The sequence below is a fragment of the Tachyglossus aculeatus genome, chromosome X5 (assembly GCF_015852505.1).
Source record: "Tachyglossus aculeatus isolate mTacAcu1 chromosome X5, mTacAcu1.pri, whole genome shotgun sequence".
Lineage (NCBI taxonomy): Eukaryota > Metazoa > Chordata > Mammalia > Monotremata > Tachyglossidae > Tachyglossus > Tachyglossus aculeatus.
In genome coordinates, this window is record NC_052097.1 from 5,231,621 (window position 1) to 5,252,866 (window position 21,246).

A 21,246-nucleotide genomic window follows, 5' to 3' on the forward strand; every position below is an offset into this window, starting at 1 on the left:
CAGCCCATACACTTTGCTCCTCTTACCACCCTATCCTCTTGTACCTCCATCTTGTCTATTCATTCAATAGCATTTATTGAGCGCTTACTGTGTGCAGAGCACTATACTAAGCACTTGGAAAGTACAATACAAGAAAATTGGAAAATACAATACAAGATTGTCTATCTCACCACCAACTGCTCACCCAAACCCCGCCTCAGGCCTGAAACTCCCTCTCCGTTCATATTTGACAGTCCACCACACTCCCCACCTTCAAACCCTCCTAACATCACTACACTGTAAGCTCCTTGGGGGCAAGGATCGTATCAACCGACTCTTGGACTGCATAGTATAATATTGTACTTGTACTGTCCCAAGCACTTAGTTGAGGGCTCTGCAGACAGTAAGCACTCAATAAATATGGAGGACTGTTTTCCATTCTTAAGTGAGTAGACAGTAGTCATACATATTGAATATGCTTGCTGAAGTTCACATAATGAGAACCTTTGCTTTAATATTTCTTCAAAGAGAGAGCACATTCTTTTGACGACACTGAAACAAATGAAATAATGAACAGCGAATATGCTTGTTACCTTAATAAAATAGGGACAGTGATCTTAATGGCTTTTATGCATTGTACTCTTCCAAGCACTTAGTAGAGTACTCCGCATAGAAATATTCTCAATGGACTGACTTTACCAGGAATCAATCATTATTTATTGAACGCTTACTGGATGCAGAGCATTGTACTTAGTGCTTGGGAGAGTAGAGTATAACAGAATTGATAGACATTTCCAGCCCACAAGGAGCTTACAGTCTGGAAGGGGAGGGTAAACATTGTATTCTCTTATCCATAAAGTTGGTAAATCCAAGAGTTGCAGAAAACAAAAATCAGGAAGGAAAGAGACACTGGTTTAAACACAAACCTCTATGACAAGCATTGGAACAATGCAGCTATCTGCTCAGCAGAAGATTGAGATTCCAATATAATGATGCATTTTGGCAGTAACATAATGGTGCATTTTTATTACTACAACAGCGTTATTTATTAATAATTTACATAATTGCACGTTTCAGGGTGATTGTCTATTTGAATATTAATTATGCCCCGTATAATTGAGACATCGCCAAGGTCACGCTTTGGTGGAGAAGTGGCCGGGTTTAACGTACAATTATTTTTCCGTAAGCGAAAGGTATGCCATTTCGGCCAAAGGCTTTTCTAATTACCTGCGTTTGTATTTGACCCATGGAGAAGTGCTGTTAAGGTCTCCATTACCAACAAAGCTAGTTGCTTTTGATCCTCTCCGGAACTGTTGTTTCTGGACTCCCCTAGAACAGAATTTCAGGAAGTTACCCCCACAAAACAGAGAACACTCTTGCCTCATTTCCTATCCTACCTGTTAATGATTCCCAAGTGTTATCCAGTCAACAACAGTAAGATCATGATGAAGGTTCAAAAATGTTCAAATTCAAGTTAATTAATTCATTCAATTGCATTTATTGAGTGCTTACTGTGTGCTGAGCACTACACTTAGCACTTGAAAAGTATAATTATAGAGACAACCCTTACCCAACATCGGGATCACAGTCTAGAAGTCACTTAGTACAGTGCTCTGCACACTGTAAGCGCTCAATAAATATGAAAATGCATGAATGAAAGTGTGCAAAAAGGGGTCAAATGTATGGCCTGAACCAAATTTAGCACAATACAATTTTTTTTTTTTTTAATATTGGAGAACAGAACTTTCAGGGTCTTCCCCAGTTGCATTTTCCAGAGGAGACACCTGTGAACATCAGAACATAGAAGTAATCTGATGGTGCAACACTTCCAAATTGACATTACTAGAGCGTAACAATGGGTTCATCTGAGATAATGTGAATTCGAAAGACTACAATCACCTCCCCGGGCTGAACTTCCAGCCTCTCTCATTCCAAATCTCTGACCAGACCTGAGATTTCCAGGCAGGGTTGACAACACCGAAAATGGCAGCTTTCTGAACTGTCAGCTCTTTGAAGTCTGTCTGCTCCCAGGCCAGGCCCCCTAAATCCTATTCCCCTAGTTCACTCTTAATGGACTATAGCATTTCAGTCCAGGTAATCGAGAGGGAAGATGCTCAGCTGTGGAGAGCATCACAAAAAAGTGAATTTTTAAGAGGAGCAGTGCGACCTAATGGACAGAGCACAGGCCTGGGAGTCAAAAGGTCCCGGGTTCTGAACCCGGCTCCACCACTGTCTGCTGTGTAACCTTGGACAAGTCACTTCACTTATAAGTGCCACAGCTGGCCAAGTCACTTCTCTTCTCTGTAACTCAGTTACCTCAACTGTAAAATAGAGATTAAGACTGTGAGCCCCATGTGGGACATGGACTGTGTCTAACCTGATTAGCTTGTATCTACCCTAGAGCTTAGTACAGTGCCTGACACATAGAAAGGGCTTAATAATACCTTTAAACAAGTTAAAAAAATAAATACAACTATTCCAGGCTGCCTTGCTTTCTGCTGCTGGAGAGGGACTGGCTAGAACCAAGCAGTTATTATATCCCGGAGGGCTCTGCTCCTCCCATTCCTTCCTCCCTCCCTAACAGCTTCACTGCAGAATCGGCCGGGAAGGAAAAACAACCAGTCCACCCCACCAGAAATTCCTGGTAATTGTTTACATCGACCCAACCATACACTTCCCAACCGGATACAGGCGAACGTATGGAAAACCACTAACCTTGTTCGTTCAGTGCCTGGGTGGGATCTTTCAAGAGTGCTGCATATTTGTGCAAAAGATTAACCATCACCTCTAGGAGGCCCACCTCCCTGAAGACGTCCTTAAATACGCAGTCATGCCGGGTGAACTTGAGGAGTGTCTTTGTGGCAATGATGCTACACTGGTACGAGGTACTGGATTTTAAGAGGATGCTGACGCTGATGAGTTCTTTACAGGGAATGTAGTTCAAGCTGAAGACAACAAACTCCAGCATCTCAAAGTATTTGCTCTGTACCTCGGGGAGTTTGGAAATCTTTTCTGCAAACTGGGACAGCGTGTGCTGCGGTTCCAGGATGAAATAATTAGCGTTGTCCGCGACGTAGAGGTTTGTGATGGCGTCGAGGATGATTTGGGCGAGATAGTTCGTTTTTGCTTTTAAAAATGCATTCTGGAGGACGGAGAAGGCTTGGACATTTCTCACACTGAACCCTACGTGACAGCAAATGAAAAACAGGGAATAAATAGTAAAAGTTGTGGGGGCGGGTTCCGATTCCATCAAAGCATGACTGGCCATGTTAAACAACAGAAAATCAAAGTTCCCTCAACCCCTTAGACAACAATATGCAGCAGCTGATACCTCTAAACCACCCTAGGACTTCTTCTTTTCCCATTCTTGCTCTATTTTTCTGACTCCCTATTTGCCCATGATTCCATTTAGGGAACAAATGAAGTAATTTACAAATCAGTGCCTTTAGTAGCCCTTGGGAGTTATTTCACCAAGGCTAATTCTACCCCTAGGAAGACAGCAATTTACTCATTCACATAATCTAGTCAACTGGGCTCCACAAGAAAAGTAAAGCATTTGCAAGTCTAGTAAGAGAAAACACATCAGAATCTCAGTATGAAAATGAAGGCATGAAATACCTGTGCCGTTTGTCGGTAGACACAAAATACATGCTCTAATTTCGTGCTCCAGTCCCACCCACCGCATTCCTAAAATATTCAAACAGAGGAGAAATCCCGCAAGCCATTCTGGCTAAGATGGATCAATTGTTTTCCCTTTAATAATCATAAATCGACAGCACAAACATCAAACTTTCCGAGGTGGTATGAGAGTGGGTGTGAGAGAGATGCAGCCTGCTAGCATTCTGAATGTTTCAATAACTATTCTCAATCTGTTTAACATGCAACTATCTGCAAGGCATCAGAGAAAACAGAAGAAAAGAAAATACTGCAGCAGATAATCTCTTTATTTCTTCTAAAGAGCAGAAAATGAAAGCAGTCTGTTAAAAATTAGCCCAAAGGCTGGGCCCTACCTATAACCTTTTAATAATAATAGTAATGATGATTATGGTATTTGTTAAGCGCTTACTGTGTGCCAGGCACTGTACTGAGCTCTGGGGTAGATACAAAGAAGCAGCGTGGCTCAGTGGAAAGAGCCCGGGCTTTGGAGTCAGAGGTCATGAGTTCAAACCCCGGCTCCGCCAAATGTCAGCTGTGTGACTTTGGGCAAGTCACTTAACTTCTCTGTGCCTCAGTTACCTCATCTGTAAAATGGGGATTAAGATTGTGAGCCTCCTGTGGGACAACCTGATCACCTTGTAATCCCCCCAGTGCTTAGAACAGTGCTTTGCACATAGTAAGTGCTTAATAAATGCCATCACTATTATTATCACAAGCTGATCAGGTTGGACTCAGTCCCTGTCCCATACTGGGCTTACGGTCTTCATCCCCATTTTCTGGATGAGGTAACTGAGGCCCAGAGAAGTGAAATGACTTCCCCAAGGTCACACAGTAGACAAGTGGCTGAGCTGGGTTGAAAACCCAGATCCTTCTAACTCCCAGACCTGTGATCTATCCACTAGGACATGCTACTTCTCAACTGATGCTACTGCCACTACTACTGCTGCTACTACGATTCAGACAGGAGTGAAAATGATAACATCCCAAAAAATCCTAGTTAGTTGAATGGATCTCTCCCAAGAGGTGAGACAAAGGATAAGGTCTCACTCTGCATTGATCTTCTGTAATGGGAGAGAAAGGGTGACTTTCACCCGATTTATGACAGCGGCCAATTTCCCCCTACCGAGGAAGAATAACCCAGTCATTACACTCCATTTAAAACAGGCTTCTGATTGGAAAAATGTATGCCTCTTAGGAACATTTCTACACAGAAGTCCCCAAATGCCAAATATGAAAGTGTTCAAGTGCACAAAAATAAATTGAGATTTTTTAATGGTATTGTTATGCACTTACTATTTACCACGTGCTCTATTCATTCATTTTTAATGAACATTTACAGTGTGCAGAGCACTGCACTAAGTGCTTGGGAGAATACAATACAACAATAAAAGACACACTCCCTGCACACAGGGAACTTACAGTCTAGAGGGATGAGCTTAAAGTGGTGGAGTAGATACAAACTAATAATAATAATAATAATAATAATAATAATAATAATGGTATTTGTTAAGCACTTACTACGTGCAAAGCACTGTTCTAAGTGCTGGGGAGGTTACAAGGTGATCAAGTTGTCCCACGGGGGGCTCACAGTTTTAATCCCATTTTACAGATGAGGTAACTGAGGCACAGAGAAGTTAAGTGACTCACCCAAAGTCACACAGCTGACAGTTGGCAGAGCTGGGATTTGAACCCATGACCTCTGACTCCAAAGCCCGGGCTCTTACCACTAAGCCACGCTGCTTCTATAATCAGTTTGGACATAGTCCATGTCAAACATGGGGCTCACACTCTTAACATTATTATTAACATTGTCGTGAAATTGTCAAAATAATAGCCACTGATATTTTTATCAGTGACCATTACAGTAATATTATCCACTGACTATTACTGGATGGTCGCTGATTAAAAATATAAAAGATGAGGTAGTGCTACATAAAAGAATTTGATTGATGTGGCAGGAGCTCAACAGACATTTGCTCACTACTATTTGCTAGCTACTCTTGACTGCTCCCATTGAAAAAGTCAATCAACCAATCATATTTACTGAGCACTTACTGTATGTAGAGTACTGTACTAAGCATTTGGGGGAGTACAATGCAATACAGTTGGTAGACAAGTACCCTCTCCACAAGGATCTTAAGGTGTAGGCGGGGAGACAGACATTACAATAAATTACGGATATGGACATAAGTACTGAGGGGCTGAGAGTGGGGTGAATATCAAGTGCCAAATTTCCCAGCTCTCCCACTTGTCTGCTGTGTGGTCTTGTACAAGTCGCTTTCCTCCTCAGTGCCTCAGTTACCTCATTTCTAAAATGGGGATTAAGACTTTGAGATCCATGTTGGACATGGAGTGTGTCCAACTTTGTATCAAACCCAGCATTTAATACAGTGTCTGGCACCTACTAAGTGCTTAATGAATACCATTAAAAAAAAAAATCCTCCCTGCTCCAATTCTCTGACATTTCTCCATCATGCACTAGAACCAGGGTGCCACAGGTAGAGACAGCATAAAGCAAGGACTAAATGAATTCCTCTCAGAATAATAATGATGATAATGATAGTAATGATGATGATAAGAGTAATAGTTGTAGTATTTAAGTACCCCAATGCTTAGTACAGTGCCAGGAACATAGTAAGCACTATGTTGTAATATCATTTTAAAAAGTATTTACTATATGCCAAGCACCATGCAAAGCACTTTGTTTGATCCAAGCTCCGTGAGAATGCAAGGAAGATATTCAATTACTGAGACTTTTTTTTACGACACTCCAAGTGACTGCTGCCTAGCTTCTCTTTTCAACATGCCTCGGGAATCCTAATAAGAGAGAAAAGGCGTGTGGTTGGGAAACGAACTTGGTATTTCCGTGTCAGGAGACACATTGAGGGCGTTTATTACCCAACACCAAACCCCAGACAGATAGCGGCGTTGAAAAGATCCTCTCTTCCTGTCCCTGGTAGGGAGTATGAAGCAAGACAGAAAACCCACTGGCCCATAAGTGCTCAGAGGAACAGGTGCACTTGGATGGACAGTAAACGTTGATGGAGCCAAATTCCAGGGGCTTCTTCAGCTGTTCAACCCAGACTGGGACAAGTTTTCCCTGCCAATTCCAGCTTCGTGCCTCCTAGATGACTCCCCGCTGCTGTGATCTTTCAGGCTCACATCAATAGACTGGGCCCTCCATATATCATGAGAACACCACGATGTTATCTTTATATGGAATTCTCTCTTGCTTGTAGCATGCAAAATGATCCTGCATTAAAGTGGGACCTATTTACCCTCCCTGTAATGACAGCACAAAACAGCTTCCCCCAGAAGGGGATGTTGCCCTCAATCAATCGTATTTATTGAGTGCTTCCTATGTGCAGAGCACCATACTAAGTGCTTGGGAGAATAATAATGAGAATCATACTTGTGGTATTTGCTAAGCGCTTGCTATATGCCAGGCACTGTACTACGTGCTCGGATGCATACGAGCAAATTGGGTTGGACACAGTCCCTGTCCCACCTGGGGCTCACAGTCATAATGGAACAGAATAAGCAGACACATTCCCTGCCCATAATGAGCTAATAGCCTAGACAAGGAGACAGTCAATCAATCAAGGGTATTGATTGTATGCTTACTATGTGCAAAGCACTGTACTAAGAGCTTGGGAGAATATGACAGAACAGGGTTGGTAGACACATTCCCGGCCCAAAACAAGCTGCTGCGGTCTTGCTGTGCATCTTGGCTGGAATGTTGTTGATGGAATCGGGAGTGTCTGTCCAACCACGCCAGCCTGTTTAGAGTCCACGTGACGTGGTGTTGGATGAAATGGCTTGTGTGTGTTTGCTTGTGGGCTCAATCTTGGACCCGGTGAGGATTATTTGATTTGATTTTTAAAGGTATTTGTTAGGTGCTTACTATGTGCCTGGCACCGTTCTAAGCTCTGGGGTACATACAAACTAATCACGTTGGGCGCAGTCCATGTCCCACAGAGGGCTCACAGTCTTAATCCCCATTTTACAGGTGAGGGAACTGAGACTCAGAGAAGTTAAATGCCTTGCCCGAGGTCACACAGCAGACAAGTGGGACATTATGAGGTGGGTTTTCCTTAATGTGGCATTTTTGTGAGAACATTACCTCGTGCTATAGGAGAACGGGATGGATCGAGCCCCACAAAGCCTATGAACCATGCTACTCACTCCCTCAATTTTTCCTAGGTATAGGGAGGGTAGCCATTCGAATCTTTTTCAACCAGGCAGGGCACGGAGAACTCGGACCACCTTCTAAATAATGTGGCATGAAACGACGACGATGATATTTGTTAAACGCTTACTCTGTGCCAGGAACCGGACTAAGCAATGGGGTGGATACAAGCAAATCGAGGTGGACACCGTCCCTTTCCCACGGTGGGCTCACAATCTCAATCCCCATTTTTCAGATGAGGTAACTGAGGCATAGAGAGATGAAGTGACTTGCCCTAGGTCACACAGCAGACAAGTTGGGGAGGTGGGATTAGAACCCATGACCTTCTGACTCCCAGGCCTGGGCTTTATCCACTATGCCATAAAATGCTGCCCCACCCCACTGGTGCACTGGCACAAAGCCCGCAGCATCACGTCTACTTCAGCGCTGGACTTTCATTCACTCATTCAATGGTATTTATTGAGCGCCTACTGTGTGCAGAGCACTGTACTTCCCCTTGGCACCCTCAGTGGCCATCCTAGTTGTCAGAAAGCTCGTTGTGGCAGGGAACGGGTTGACCAGTTATGTCAGATTGCACTCTCCCAAGTACTTAAGACACTGCTCTTCACCTAGTAAGTACTCAATAGGGAATCAGTGTGGCTCAGTGGAAAGAGCACACGCTTTGGAGTCAGGGGTCATGGGTTCAAATCCTGGCTCTGCCAACTGTCAGTTGTGTGACTTTGGGCAAGTAACTTTACTTCTCTGTGCCTCAGTTACCTCATCTGTAAAATGGGGATTAAGACTGTGAGCCCCACTTGGGACAACCTGATCACCTTGTATCCCCCCGGCGCTTAGAACAGTGCTTGGCACATAGTAAGTGCTTAACAAATACCATCATTAATAAATACCAGTCTGTCAATCCTATTTACTGAGCGTTTATGGTGTGCACAGCACTGTACTAAGAGCTTGGGAGAGTACAACAGAACAATATATCAGACATACTCCCTGCCCACAACAACCTTAGTCTAGTGGGGGAAACCGATATTAATAGAAATAAATTGCAGATATGTACATAAGTGCTGTGGGGCTGGGAGTGTGGATGAATAAAGGGAGGAAGACAGGATTATGCAGAAAGGAGGGGGAGAAGAGGAAAGGGGGGATTAGTCAGGGAAGGCCTCTTGGAGGAAATGTGCCTTCGATATGGCTTTGAAGCAGGGGGAGAGTGATCGTCTGTCGGATATGAGGAGGGAGGGTCTGCGGCAGGTCGTGGGCAAGAGGCAAGATAAGCGAGTTCGAGGTACAGTGAGAAGGTTGTCATGAGGAGCGAAGGGTGTGCGCTGGGTTGGAGTAGGGGAGTAGTGAGGTGAGGTAGGAGGTCACAAGGTTATTGACTGCTTTAAACCACTAGCGACGGTGAGGGACAAAGCACCAATCTCCGGCACTCTGTGACAATGGTTCGATCCTAGCTCTGAAACGCTGAGTCTCATCCTAGCAAGACCAGCTGTCCAATCACTTATGGAGATGAGGCTCTGCCCGGAGCCGGAAAAAAATACTGCCCTTAATGCAACTGCGGTCATTTGTCTATTTCCATTAGCCAAGGGACCCTAAGATGGGCAGGCTGATGTGGTCTTGAGTGGCTGCGACATGGGAATCTCCAAATGGCGGGGTCTCTGCTTTGCCCTGTTCACTGGGGAAATCGCCTTTTAATCCCCACCCCGTTCTGCCCTGGTTGCCTAGAGACACAGTCGAAACATTTCTGCACCATCTGTTGACCTTCTCACCCCCCCGAAAGGGGGGGATTCATCTCATCGTGCTGAGCCCTGGAAATTTATAACTAGCACATCTGATTTTCTATCCTACTGCTACTGAATTGGCCATTTTGAACTTCCACTCCCCCTCAGGCAGAGATGCGGCAAAATCATCAACCCTCTACCTCTTTCTTCTACCCGAAAAGGACTGAGTGAACACCAAGTTGATGCTTGAGGCTTTTAACTAAATTTTAGGTACATGAAATCCAAAATCCAAGATAAGCAATGAACAGTAAACATTCAGATGGTGATATGAGATTCTTCCCCCACTCTAGACTGTAAGTACATTATGGGCAGGGAACGTGTCTGTTGCATTGTTCTCTCCAAAGTGCTTGGTATAGTGCTGCGCATACAGTAAGCGCTCAATAAATACCACTGACTGATTGGAGATCAATCAATAGTTGTTTATTGGGTATAAAGCACTGTACTAAGCCCTCAGGAAAGTACAATAAAATAGAGTTGGTAGAGTTGGTTCAGTTGGATACAGTCCATGCCCACAATACTCACAGTTTGGAGGGAGACGTTTTCTCTTACTGAGACAAAAGTTGAATTAGTTTGTAGAAATCCTTTTATTAGTAATCATAATAATAAATTGTGGTATTTGTTAAGTGCTTACTCTTTGCCAGGCACTGTACTAAGCACTGGGGTAGATACAAGCAAATTGGACTGAACAAGGTCCCTGTCCCATGTGGGATTTAGTCTTAATCCCATTTTACAGCTGAGAGAACTGAGGCCCAGAGAAGTGAAGTAAGTGATTTGCCCAAGATCACATAGCAGACAAGTAGCAAAGCTGGAATTAAAACCCAGGTCCTTCTGACTCTCAGGTCCGTGCTCTATCCACTATTGCCATGCTGCGCTTTCTTCCACTGCAAATTCTTTACTATTCTGCTTAACTAGTCAGTCAGTCATATTTATTGAGTGCTTATTGTGTGCAGGGCACTGTACTAAGAGCTTGGGAGAGTGCAATATAACTATAAACAGACATTCCCAGGCTACAGCTACTCCTCTATGTGTTGGCAGAACAAGATACTATGCTGGTCATTCTCTTGGCTGGGGCACTGATTCAGTGACAGATCAGGAGAAAATCAGCCATTCTGTGGTTCCATGTATTTAATTATGCAAGACAGCTAGGACCACCTGCCTCCTATACTGGTGTATACCACAAGGATAAGAGCTGAATTTAAAGTGTGCTTAAACAATGGGTAACTCTTTGTGTCAAGGATAACTCTCAAATGTAAACCTGTTACCTTTCGTTTATTTTTCCCAGCAACCAAGAAAGCTTAAAACTTTGGTTTTTTATAATTTTTTTGCCTTATTCAGATCATTTGGGTTTTCTGGACAAAAGAGCATTTGCCTTATAGAGTGCTTTGAAAAATGGCAAACCACAAAGCGTTTAAGCATGAGAGGGCGAACACATTTCAGGTAGATGTTGCGTGGAAATATGAGTCAAACCAAGAAAAAACTGCTCAAGCCCATCTAAACTGTAAGCTTGCCGCATTCAGAGAATGGGTCTACCGACTGTCATATTGTACTCTCCCAAAGGCTTAGGTATAGTGCTCTGCATACAGTAAGGACTCAATAAATTCAATTGACTGATTGATCACATTCATAATTGAGAAGCAGTGTGGCCTAGTGGAAAGAGAAAAGGCCTAGGAGTCTGAGACGCTGGCTTCTAATCCCAACTCGGCCACTTGGTAAAATAAATAAGAATAATTATGGTATTTGTTAAGCACTGTTCTAAGAGCTGGGGTACATATAAGTTAATCAGGTTAATCACTTGCCTGCTGGGTGACCTTGGGCAAATCACTTGTCTTCCCTACGCCTCGCTTTCCTCATCCGTAAATTGGGGATTCCATACCTGTGAGCCCCATGGGAGGCCAGGAAGGTGACTGCCCCGATTACCTTATATCTACCCCAGCGCTTAGTACAGTACCTGGCACATAATAAGCACTTAAATACCACAATCATGATGATGATGACGACTATCCCGTTCCTCCTGAGGGCCCCAGAGGGTGGAGGGTCAACTCACCTTTGCCCGTAGGCTGTGGCACAACAAATCCAGGCAACAAGAAGGGAGCTCCAGTGGCCACACCGGTGGGTTTCAGTTCACTGACACCGTACGTCGTGAGCGACATTATCAGGTTGACCAGATCTTTCACCGCATCCTTAGATTCTGCCTCCTTGGCCTGTTCTAATCTAGAAGACAGCAGGGCTGGCTAAGTTTTTTCTCTTTCTTTTCAAAGGAAAGCAAACACTTTTAAATGAGAAAATGAAAATGGTTAACCTCTTCATTCATTCACTCAGTCATATTTATTGAGCGCTTACTGTGTGCAGAGCACTGTACTAAGTGCTTGGGAGAATACAATATAACAATAAATAGACACATTCCCTGCCCAAAACAAACTTGCAGTCTAGGGGGAGAGACACACATTAATATAAATACATTACAGATATGTATATAAATGCTGAGTGGTGGTTCCCAAACACGTTAGAATAAAGGCAGCCAAAATCTCCTTTTTATCTGGAAGCATTTCTGAATGTAGTGCTCATTTTAACTGCCTCCTTTTCTTCCATCATTTCGTCTATACTGTTATTCAGGTATTTCATGGTTGGTGATTTCTTTCTGCTTGCCGTCCTCTTTATATTGTAAGGTTTCCCAGGGGAGGGACCATGTCTCTTTACTTCTATTCATGGGCCTGGGAGTCAGGGGAGGTGGATTCTAATTCCAGCTCTGCCAATTACTTGCTGTGGAACCTTGGATGAATCCCGTATCTTCTCTGTGCCTCAGTTTCCTCCACTGTGAAATGGGGAGTCAACCTCCTCCCTCCTCCTTAGACTGTGAGCTCCATGTGGAACGGAGACTGTGTCCAACCTGATAAACTTGTATTTACTCCAGCGCTTAGTACAGTGCCTGGCACACAGTAAGTGCTTAACAAATGCCATAATTATTATTATTCATAAATACCATTAAAATGTTTCTAGGTACCTAATGGAACATTGACACACTGCTTTATGACCTGGGTTACGTCACTTCTCTTTTCTGTGCTTCTGTTCCCTCATCTGCAAAATGGGAGTTGAATACCTGTCCTCCCTCCTATGTAGATTGTGAGCCCAATGTGGAACGGCAGCAAATTCTAGGCGTAAAGTACTTTTTTTATGACATTTGAAAAGCGCTTACTCTGGTCCAGGCACTGTGCTAAGCACTGGGGTAGATACAAGCTAGTCAGGTTGGACACAGTCCCATGTCTCTCATGGGGTACATAGTCTTCACTCCATTTTCCAGATGAGGTAACTAAGGAAGAGAAGTGATTTGCCCAAAGTTACACAGCAGACAAACCTGGAGCCAGAATTAGAACTCAGATCCTTCCGACTCCCAGGCCCATGCTCTATCCATTAGGCCATGCTAATTCTCTGGACTTGCGGCCTGACAGCTCTCAAAGTTGCCTGGTAAACAGACACTTGCCAAGAGGCAGCTGGTAAAAAATGCAGGTGGGCAAATACATTTTTCCTGAACGGACCAGAAAGAGGTCTTGCAACAACTCTAATTCTTCCTGCAAAAATCTCAATCACAGTATAGTGTTAATGAGTGTCCAAATGACGAAATGGGGGAAAATAGGTTGCTCGTGAATTTCTGGAGTCACATAAGCTATTTCGCATTTAGTGGTCAGGATTCTGTCCATGAAGAAAGCAGCCAGGTCGACCAAGGCTGGTCCAAACAGGGGTAATAATAATAGTAATAATAATATAATGATAATGATGGCATTTATTAAGTGCTTACTATGTGCAAAGCACTGTTCAAAGTGCTAGGGAGGTTACAAGGTGATCAGGTTGTCCCACGGGGGGCTCACAGTCTTAATCCCCATTTTTACAGATGAAATAACTGAGGCACAGAGAAGTGAAGTGACTTGCCCAAAGTAACACAGCTGACAGTTGGCGGAGTCTGAATTTGAACCCATGACCTCTGGCTCCAAAGCATGTGCTCTTTCCACTGAGCCATGCTGCTTCTCCTAGACAGTAGAGAGTAGGGTAGAGTAGGGGCGACAGTCTTAGTGGATAGAACGTGCGCCTGGGAGCCAGAAGGACCCGAGTTCTAATGCCAGCTCCACCACTTGTCTTCTGTGTGACCTTGGGCAAGTCGCTTCACCTCTCTGGGCCTCAGTTTCCTGATCTGTAAAATGGGGTGAAGATTATAAGCCTCATGTGGGACAGGGACTCTGTCCAATCTGATGTGCTCGTATCCATCAGCCCTTACTACAGTGCCTGTCACACAGTAAGCATTTAATAAATACGACAGTTATTATTATAATTATTAATCTAGGGCATACTGATGGCCTTGAAGGATAGCAAAAGTCCCCAAAAAGAATACACTTGCCAGATGGGAGAGTGGGAGTATTTTTCAGGCAAATCAGAGAAAGTGAATTCTACAGTAACCACAAAGGCAAAATTCTAAAGGTTTAGACAATCAATCTCAAGGTTTCTGTGGTGTCGTCACTTGAAATAACACTATGAATGAGCACGTGCAATCCTTCAAAGGTTATTTTCTTAACCTACAATCATACCTGAGCAAAAGATCACAGAGGAAGTTATATCCTTGCCATATCCGAAAGTCATCTAGCAACGTTTGAGACACATCGCTGGAATCTTTGAGAAAGCAAGAAAGCCCAGCAAACATCTCAACAATTTCTAGAGGTGACAGGTCATCCGACTGTTGCATATTCTGAACGCATGTCGACAAGCATTCTTTTTCTGTAAAGACACAAGAATGAGACTAAGTATGTTTACCGTTTTTACATGTTATGGCTATTATAGCAATTACAACCCAGTTTTTTGTTTTGTTTTGTTTTTACAATTCTAATGCATTTAGGGATATGACTACATTGAGGGAAGATTCCAAGCCCTACAAAAAGATTCTCTATCCGGAGACAAAATCTAGGTAGCTAGAAATATAACATTAAAGAATATGTATTAGTGGTTGTTTCCATTTTAGGAAGGGCTGATACGGTAATGAATTTAGCTTCTTGTCTTTAAAATTTATATGCTGAAAATATGAAGCCTCAAAAATGTGGATGTTCAACAGGCCTTTACTATATGCTAAGAACAATATTAACCCCCTATTGGATAAATGAATTAGGGAGGATATTGACAAACATTGAAAGGAAATTAAGGACACGTATTTGCAAGCAGCTCTAAAGAAAATAAAACGTGATTATTTAGCATCTAATGCCCAGGTGGACTGTTCTTTTCCCCTGAGTTTGAAGTTGTATGCAGCTTCAGAGACAAGAGTCCATTGTCTACTACCCTGACCGAACTCCTCATAACAGAGACCTGAGGTATGACAACCAGGATTTGGATCGAGGTTGATTTTTTTCTCCAGTTTCCACAAAGCCGGGAGGCAGTGAAGTCTCGTGGAAATGGCCCAGGCCTGGAAGTCAGGAGACCGGGGATCTAATATCAGCTCTGCCACTGGTATGCTGTGTGATCTTAGATAAGTCACTTAAATTCTCTGGGTCTCAGCATCCTCATCTGTAAAGTAGGGATGAATGTTTATTCTCTCTCCCGCTTAGATTCTGAGCCCCTTGAGGGATAGGGACTACGTCCAAACTGATTTTCTTATATCACTTCCCGAGGGCTTAACACAGGACTCAGCTTACTATGGCACTTAATACATACTAATCATCAACATCGTCATGAACTATGGTATAATGACGAAAGCCAACAAGGCCCGTCTCAGTTGGGCATTTGAGACATTGATGTGATGCGCTTTAGTACAATGCTCTGCCTACAGTACGCACTCAATAAACACCACCGACTGAACAATTGGTGGTCAGAGAAAGGCAGCCCCAAATACCAAGCTTCTTAAATGGTCCTAGCTTTTGGAATATTAGGCCAGTTGAGGCACTGCATTTTCAAGCCCTGTGAGCCTGCAGTGAGGACACCTTTGAAGACCGGCTCCTCAAGTCATTTTGTTGATATCATTTTTACTGAAAATGAACTCATTATTTCACTTCCGCTTGTTTTCACTGTGTCTGTATTATGTTCTTCGGTTTACGACCTGTCTTCTCCCACCAGAATAGTAGCCAGAGGGCCAGAATGCAGGTATTGATAGGATTTTCTTCCATACTTCCCTGCATGAAACACAGTGCCTTGCACCTGGCAAAGGCTTAATAAACATTAGTAATAATCTGGATGATTATATAGAGGAAAGACTAGTTATGCTACATTATCAATGGCTTTTATTGAGTGCTTAAAGCGTGCAAAGTGCGTGGGAAGGAACAAAATAACAGAATTGGTAGACACATTCCCTGCTCACAACAAGCTATAAGAGAGATAACCACAAGGATATGATGTGGCTGTTCTCCCCTAGAAATGCCAGCATAATGTCTTTGGAGAGGAAAGAAGACAAGATACACTGGATCCCTGCTATTTTAAACAAATACAGTTTATTGTTTACACTCCAGCCAACAAACCATCTCTAATTTCTCTAGATTAGCTTCTGTGGAATTTTACTGTCGTCCTTGTCTTTTTGTTAGCTTTTCCCAATTTGATTGTCACCTGCCCAATTCTTAGACAGGGAGTCCCATGGGGGCCAAGGGCCTTGTCTACCTCTCATCCATATATTTCTTTCCCAGCACTGAATACAGAGCCTTGAACATCAAAAGTGCTTTGTGAATCCCTATCAATGAGTTTCTTTTGGACCTTGACCACTTTTCACAGTACATTCCTTTTACATATGCAAAACGGGAATTGTTTGGAGAAGGCAACAGAAATAATTGAGAAGCAGTGAGGCCTACTGGAAGGAGCATGGGTCAGGGAGTTGGAGGAAGTGGGTTCTAAGCCCTGCTCCACCACCTACGGCTGTGGGACCTTGTGCAAGTCGCTTAACTTCTCTGTGTCTCAGTTCCCTCATGGGGATTCAAAACGTGTTCTCCCTCCCACTTCACCTGGAAGCCTCATGTGGGACCTGATAATAATAATAACAGTGGTACCTGTTAAGTGATTACCATGTGCTAGGCACTGTACTAAGCACTGGGCAGATATAAGGTAATTAGGTTGGACACAGTCCATGTCTCACATGGGGCTCACAGTCTTAATCCCCATTTTCCAGATGAGGTAACAGGCACAGAGAAGAAGTGACTTGCCTAAGGTCACCCAGCAGACAAGTAGTGGGACCAGGATTAGAACCCAGGTCCTTCTGATTCCCACACCCTTGCCCTATCCACTTGGCCATGTTGCTTCTCTTGTATCTAGTGCTTAGAACAGAGCTCGCCACCCAGTAAGTGCAGAAAACACACCACAATCATTGCAGGACTGGCAAGAAAACCAGAAGTGAGGGGAAATGAGCGTGTGGGAAAAAAGCTCCTCACCGTGAATGTACTTCACTACGTTGACACTGAGACCGTGGCGGGATATGGTCATGAGGACCTCGCCAGCACTCTTCCTCCAGGGCAGATTATAGGGTGGGCACCAGGACGTTATCGCACTGAACAGGAGCTGAAGGTCATCTTTCTGGGCCAGCTCTTCCGCCGGGGACACGAAACTGCACAGCTTCACTAAGATCTACAAGGAGAAAGCACAGCGGACATTATTCAAACCATAATTGTGGTATTTATGAAGCACTTCTTATGTGCCAGACTAGGTGGGGGGAGGATACAAGCAATTCATGTTTGACACAGTCCTTGACCCACATGGGGATCACAGTCTTCATCCCCATTTTACAGAAGAGGGAACTGAGGCCCAGAGAAGTGAGGTGACTTGGCCAGGGTCACACAGCTGATAATTGGTGAAGCAAGGATTAGAAACCGTCACCTCTGACTCCTAGGCCCCGCTGCTTCTCCCAACAAATTAGAGGAGGTATCCAAACACTAAAAGTAGAACCGCGAGGGTTATGGCTTGGACAAACGGACATAGCGAATGGGGGCCCATGCAATTCAGATGGACTGTTGCCGTATTACGGTGACAAACAGCCGGGAGTACACAATCTTTAGGCAACCGAGTCACATGAGAAAACCAGAGATGGATTTTGAAATACAAATGGCCTCCAGTCCTCCCTCCCCATGCCTAGGCAATTGGTTGCATGCCCCTTAAGAACTCTGATACTCACCCCATCCCCACCGCACTTATTTCCAAATCCTTATACTCCACTATTTCCCCTAGTCATACATTAGTTTCCTGTCAGTCTTCCCCTGTTAGACCATAAACTCCTCGTGGGTAGGGATCACAACTATCATTCTATTGTATTGCATTCTCCCAAGTGCTTAGTACAGTCCTCTGCACAGAGTAAGCACTCAAAAAATGCCACCGAATAATTGATCCACTGAATATGGCTGACGAGCGGACACGATATTGAGCATTACTCAGATTCTTCTCTGTCCGAGGCGGTCTGATCTGTTAAGCCATGTCCTCTGAGATTCAGTGTGTCAGAAGGAGAAGAAGGTCATTTACTCTTTGATCAGGGGGAAGATCAAGGAATCAGGGGCACGGGGGTGGGGGAAGAGGAGAGGGGACAGAGGGCAGCTTTCTCTTGCCAACAGGGTTTGGCAGAAGCCTGGACAGACCCCTTTTCTGGAAAATGAGGGTGGGGGTTCTGGAATCGTCACAGTTTGCCATTCTGTGGGATTGGCAGCTCCCCAAATCAATTTAAGTTAAGTATGTGTTTAGTTCCCCCACACTGCATGTGACAGCTAAGATACGGGCAAAATCACACGATCTGAACATAGGGCTAAGCCCCCCTTCCCTAAGCTTTTAGCTTCCTTCCTCACATACAAGGTAAGAAACAGAACACTTGCTTCGTGGAATGAGTTTGCCAGCTCATCATTCCTAGCCTCGATTCTGAAAGAATCAGTTACTTCCTTCTACTATCTGTGCCTTTGTGTCAGCATCGATGAAATGGAGTACCATGAACCCTACCCACCCCTTCTCCACGGATGTTATTTGTGAGAAATCCATGGCTCTAAATAAGATGCTATTTGTGGGGCACTCAAGTTCCTTAGAAGGAAGTAGCGTGATCTAATGGAAAGAGCATGGACTGGTTCCATCACTTGTCTGTTCTGTGACCTTGGGCAAGTCACTTCACTTCTTTGTGCCTCAGTTACCTCATCTGCAAAATGTGACGTAAGACTGTGACTCTCGTACGATTAGCTTCTATCTACCCCGGCGATTAGTTCAGTGCCTGGTACATAGTAAATGCTTAAGAAACATCATTTTTAAAAAAACAACAAAGCAGTATGACCTAACAGAAGGAAACTGGGCCTGGGAATCAGAAGATCTGGTCCTAAAATCCAGCTTTGCGATCTGGCTGCTGTGTAGTCTTGGGTAAGTTATTTAACTTCTCTGTACCTCGGTTTCCTTCTCTGTAAAATGGAGATTCAATAATTGATCGACCTATGGGACAGGGATTGTGACCTTATTATCTTGTATTTACCTCCACACTTGGTTCTTAATACTTAATAATAAGAATAATAATTTCTGGGTGAGGCGTGCATATGGTATGCTCTCAAAGTCTTCCTCTGGACTGTAAGTTCATTATGGGCAGGGAACATAGCTGCCAAATGTGTTATATTGTACTCTCCCAAGCACTTAGTACAGTGCTCTGCACACAGTACGTGCTCAACCAGTACCATTAATTCGCTGCTGTGATGCGGTACTTATCAGACAAGTCTATTTTTTATTAATGGCACTTGTCAAGCATTTACTATTTGTGCCAAGCACTGTATTAAGTGCAAGGGTAGAGACAAGCTAATCGGGTCAGACACTGTCCATGTCCCACATGGGACTCATCTTCTTCGCCCCCATTTTACAGTGGGATAACTAGGGCCCAGAGAAATGAAGTGACTTGCCCAAGGTCACACAACAGACAGGTGGTGGAGCCAGGACTAGAATACGGATCCTCTGACTCCAAGGCCCCCTCTCTTTCCAACAGGCCACCCTGCTTGGAGTGCTTAGTCTACTTACTGCCTGCTTACTGTGTGCAGAGCACTGTACTAAACACTCAGAAGACTATAGTATAAAAGAGTTGGCAGACACATATCCCACCCACAATGTTTTTGAAGATCCTCACATTATTGGAAACTCACATTACAGTAACTATCGATTCACTGGGAATTAATGAGGAGGGAGGGAGATGATTCGAAGATACAACTGACATTTGCTACACTCATCCCTAAGTGGTTGACAGTTAAACAGCTGACAGAGTACCTTATGGCCCCAGAACCCATCACTCATTTGTCTGAGGTAAATTCAGTATCACAAAGCACTGTCCAACATGCAGTAAGACTGCCAAGTGGAGCAGCATCAAGGTTGGACCTGTGCCACGCATCCAACCATTTCTTCCTACACCAAATCTACTTGCTCCAATTTATGGAATGGACAGGGGTTGTGAGAATGTTCCTGATTTTTTTTTTCCCCACTCTGTTCTACCGAAATTGTGTTACAGAAGAAATGACTGTATAAAGAGGGTCGGTCTGTGAGCACTATTTTGAGGTTGCCAACACTAATTTTGACCTCTGTTCCTCCTCTGTACATCTCCAAAACTCTACTATGTCATAACAATAATAATAATTATGGTATTTGTTAAGCGTTTAATATGTGCCAGGCACTGTACTATGCGCTGGGGTAGATGCAAGCAAACCGGGTTGGAGACAGTCCCTGTCCCACGTGGGGCTCACTTTCTCAATCTCCACTCTCCACATGAGGTCACGGAGGCACAGAGAATTGAAGGAACTTGCCCAAGGTCACACAGCAGACAAGTGGAGGAGCTGGGATTAGAACCCATGTCCTTCTGACTCGTAGGCCTGTGCTCTATCCACTAGGCCATGCTGCTACTCTTAGCATGAGCAAAGAGTCTCCCCTATCCAGATTCCTACGATATGTTAACACCTGGATCACCTCAGATTTCTCCTGGAGAGGTGAGGAATGGAGGAAAGAGAAGTGGGGTGTGAGGGAAGGAACGTAGTTTATTATATCTGTAATTTATTTATGTATTCATTTATATTAATGTCTGTCTCCCCCTCTAGACTGTAAGCTCCTTGTAGGCAGGGAATGTGTCTGTTTATTATTGTATTGTACTCTCTCAAGCATTTAGTACAGTGCTCTGCACACAGTAAGCGCTCAATAAATACAGTAAGTGCTCAATAAATACAACTGAATGAATGTGGATAGGGCCTGGGTCTGAGAGTCAGAAGGTTTTTTAATCCCGGCTCCACCATTTTCATTCATTCATTCATTCAATCGTATTTACTGAGCACTTACTGTATGCAGAGCACTGTACTAAGTGCTTGGGAAGTACAAGTCGGCAACACATAGAGACGGTCCCTACCCAACAATGGGCCCACAGTCTAGATGGGGGAGACAGACAACAAAACAAAACATGTAGACAGGTGTCAAGTCATCAGAACACTTGTCTGCTATGTGACCTTGGGCAAAAAACTTCCCTTCTCTGGGCCTCTGCTACCTCATCTGTAAAATGGGGATTAACACTGTGAGCCCCATCAGGGATATGGACTGTGTCCAGTCTGATTAGCTTGTATCTACCCCAGCACTTAGTATGGTGCTTGGCATATTATAAGTGCTTAAAAATTACCACAGAAAACAAAAGGGAACAGAAACATTGCAGATGACAAGTTGGAAGGAGGTAGG

The 21,246-nt window shown here is 43.9% G+C and overlaps 1 protein-coding gene across 3 annotated transcripts in view; it reads right to left on the reverse strand.

The window, feature by feature from the left end:
- Window positions 1–21,246, reverse strand: part of WDFY3 (WD repeat and FYVE domain containing 3) — a 226,385-nt gene that overhangs the window by 144,266 nt on the left and 60,873 nt on the right. For all 3 annotated transcript variants that reach the window (XM_038769261.1, XM_038769260.1, XM_038769259.1), the window contains 5 exons: window positions 16,977–17,169; window positions 14,172–14,358; window positions 11,642–11,808; window positions 2,695–3,162; window positions 1,207–1,308 (listed from right to left, as the gene is read on the reverse strand). In XM_038769261.1, the coding sequence (XP_038625189.1) occupies window positions 1,207–1,308; window positions 2,695–3,162; window positions 11,642–11,808; window positions 14,172–14,358; window positions 16,977–17,169 (1,117 nt within the window). The remainder of the gene's footprint in view (window positions 1–1,206; window positions 1,309–2,694; window positions 3,163–11,641; window positions 11,809–14,171; window positions 14,359–16,976; window positions 17,170–21,246) is intronic.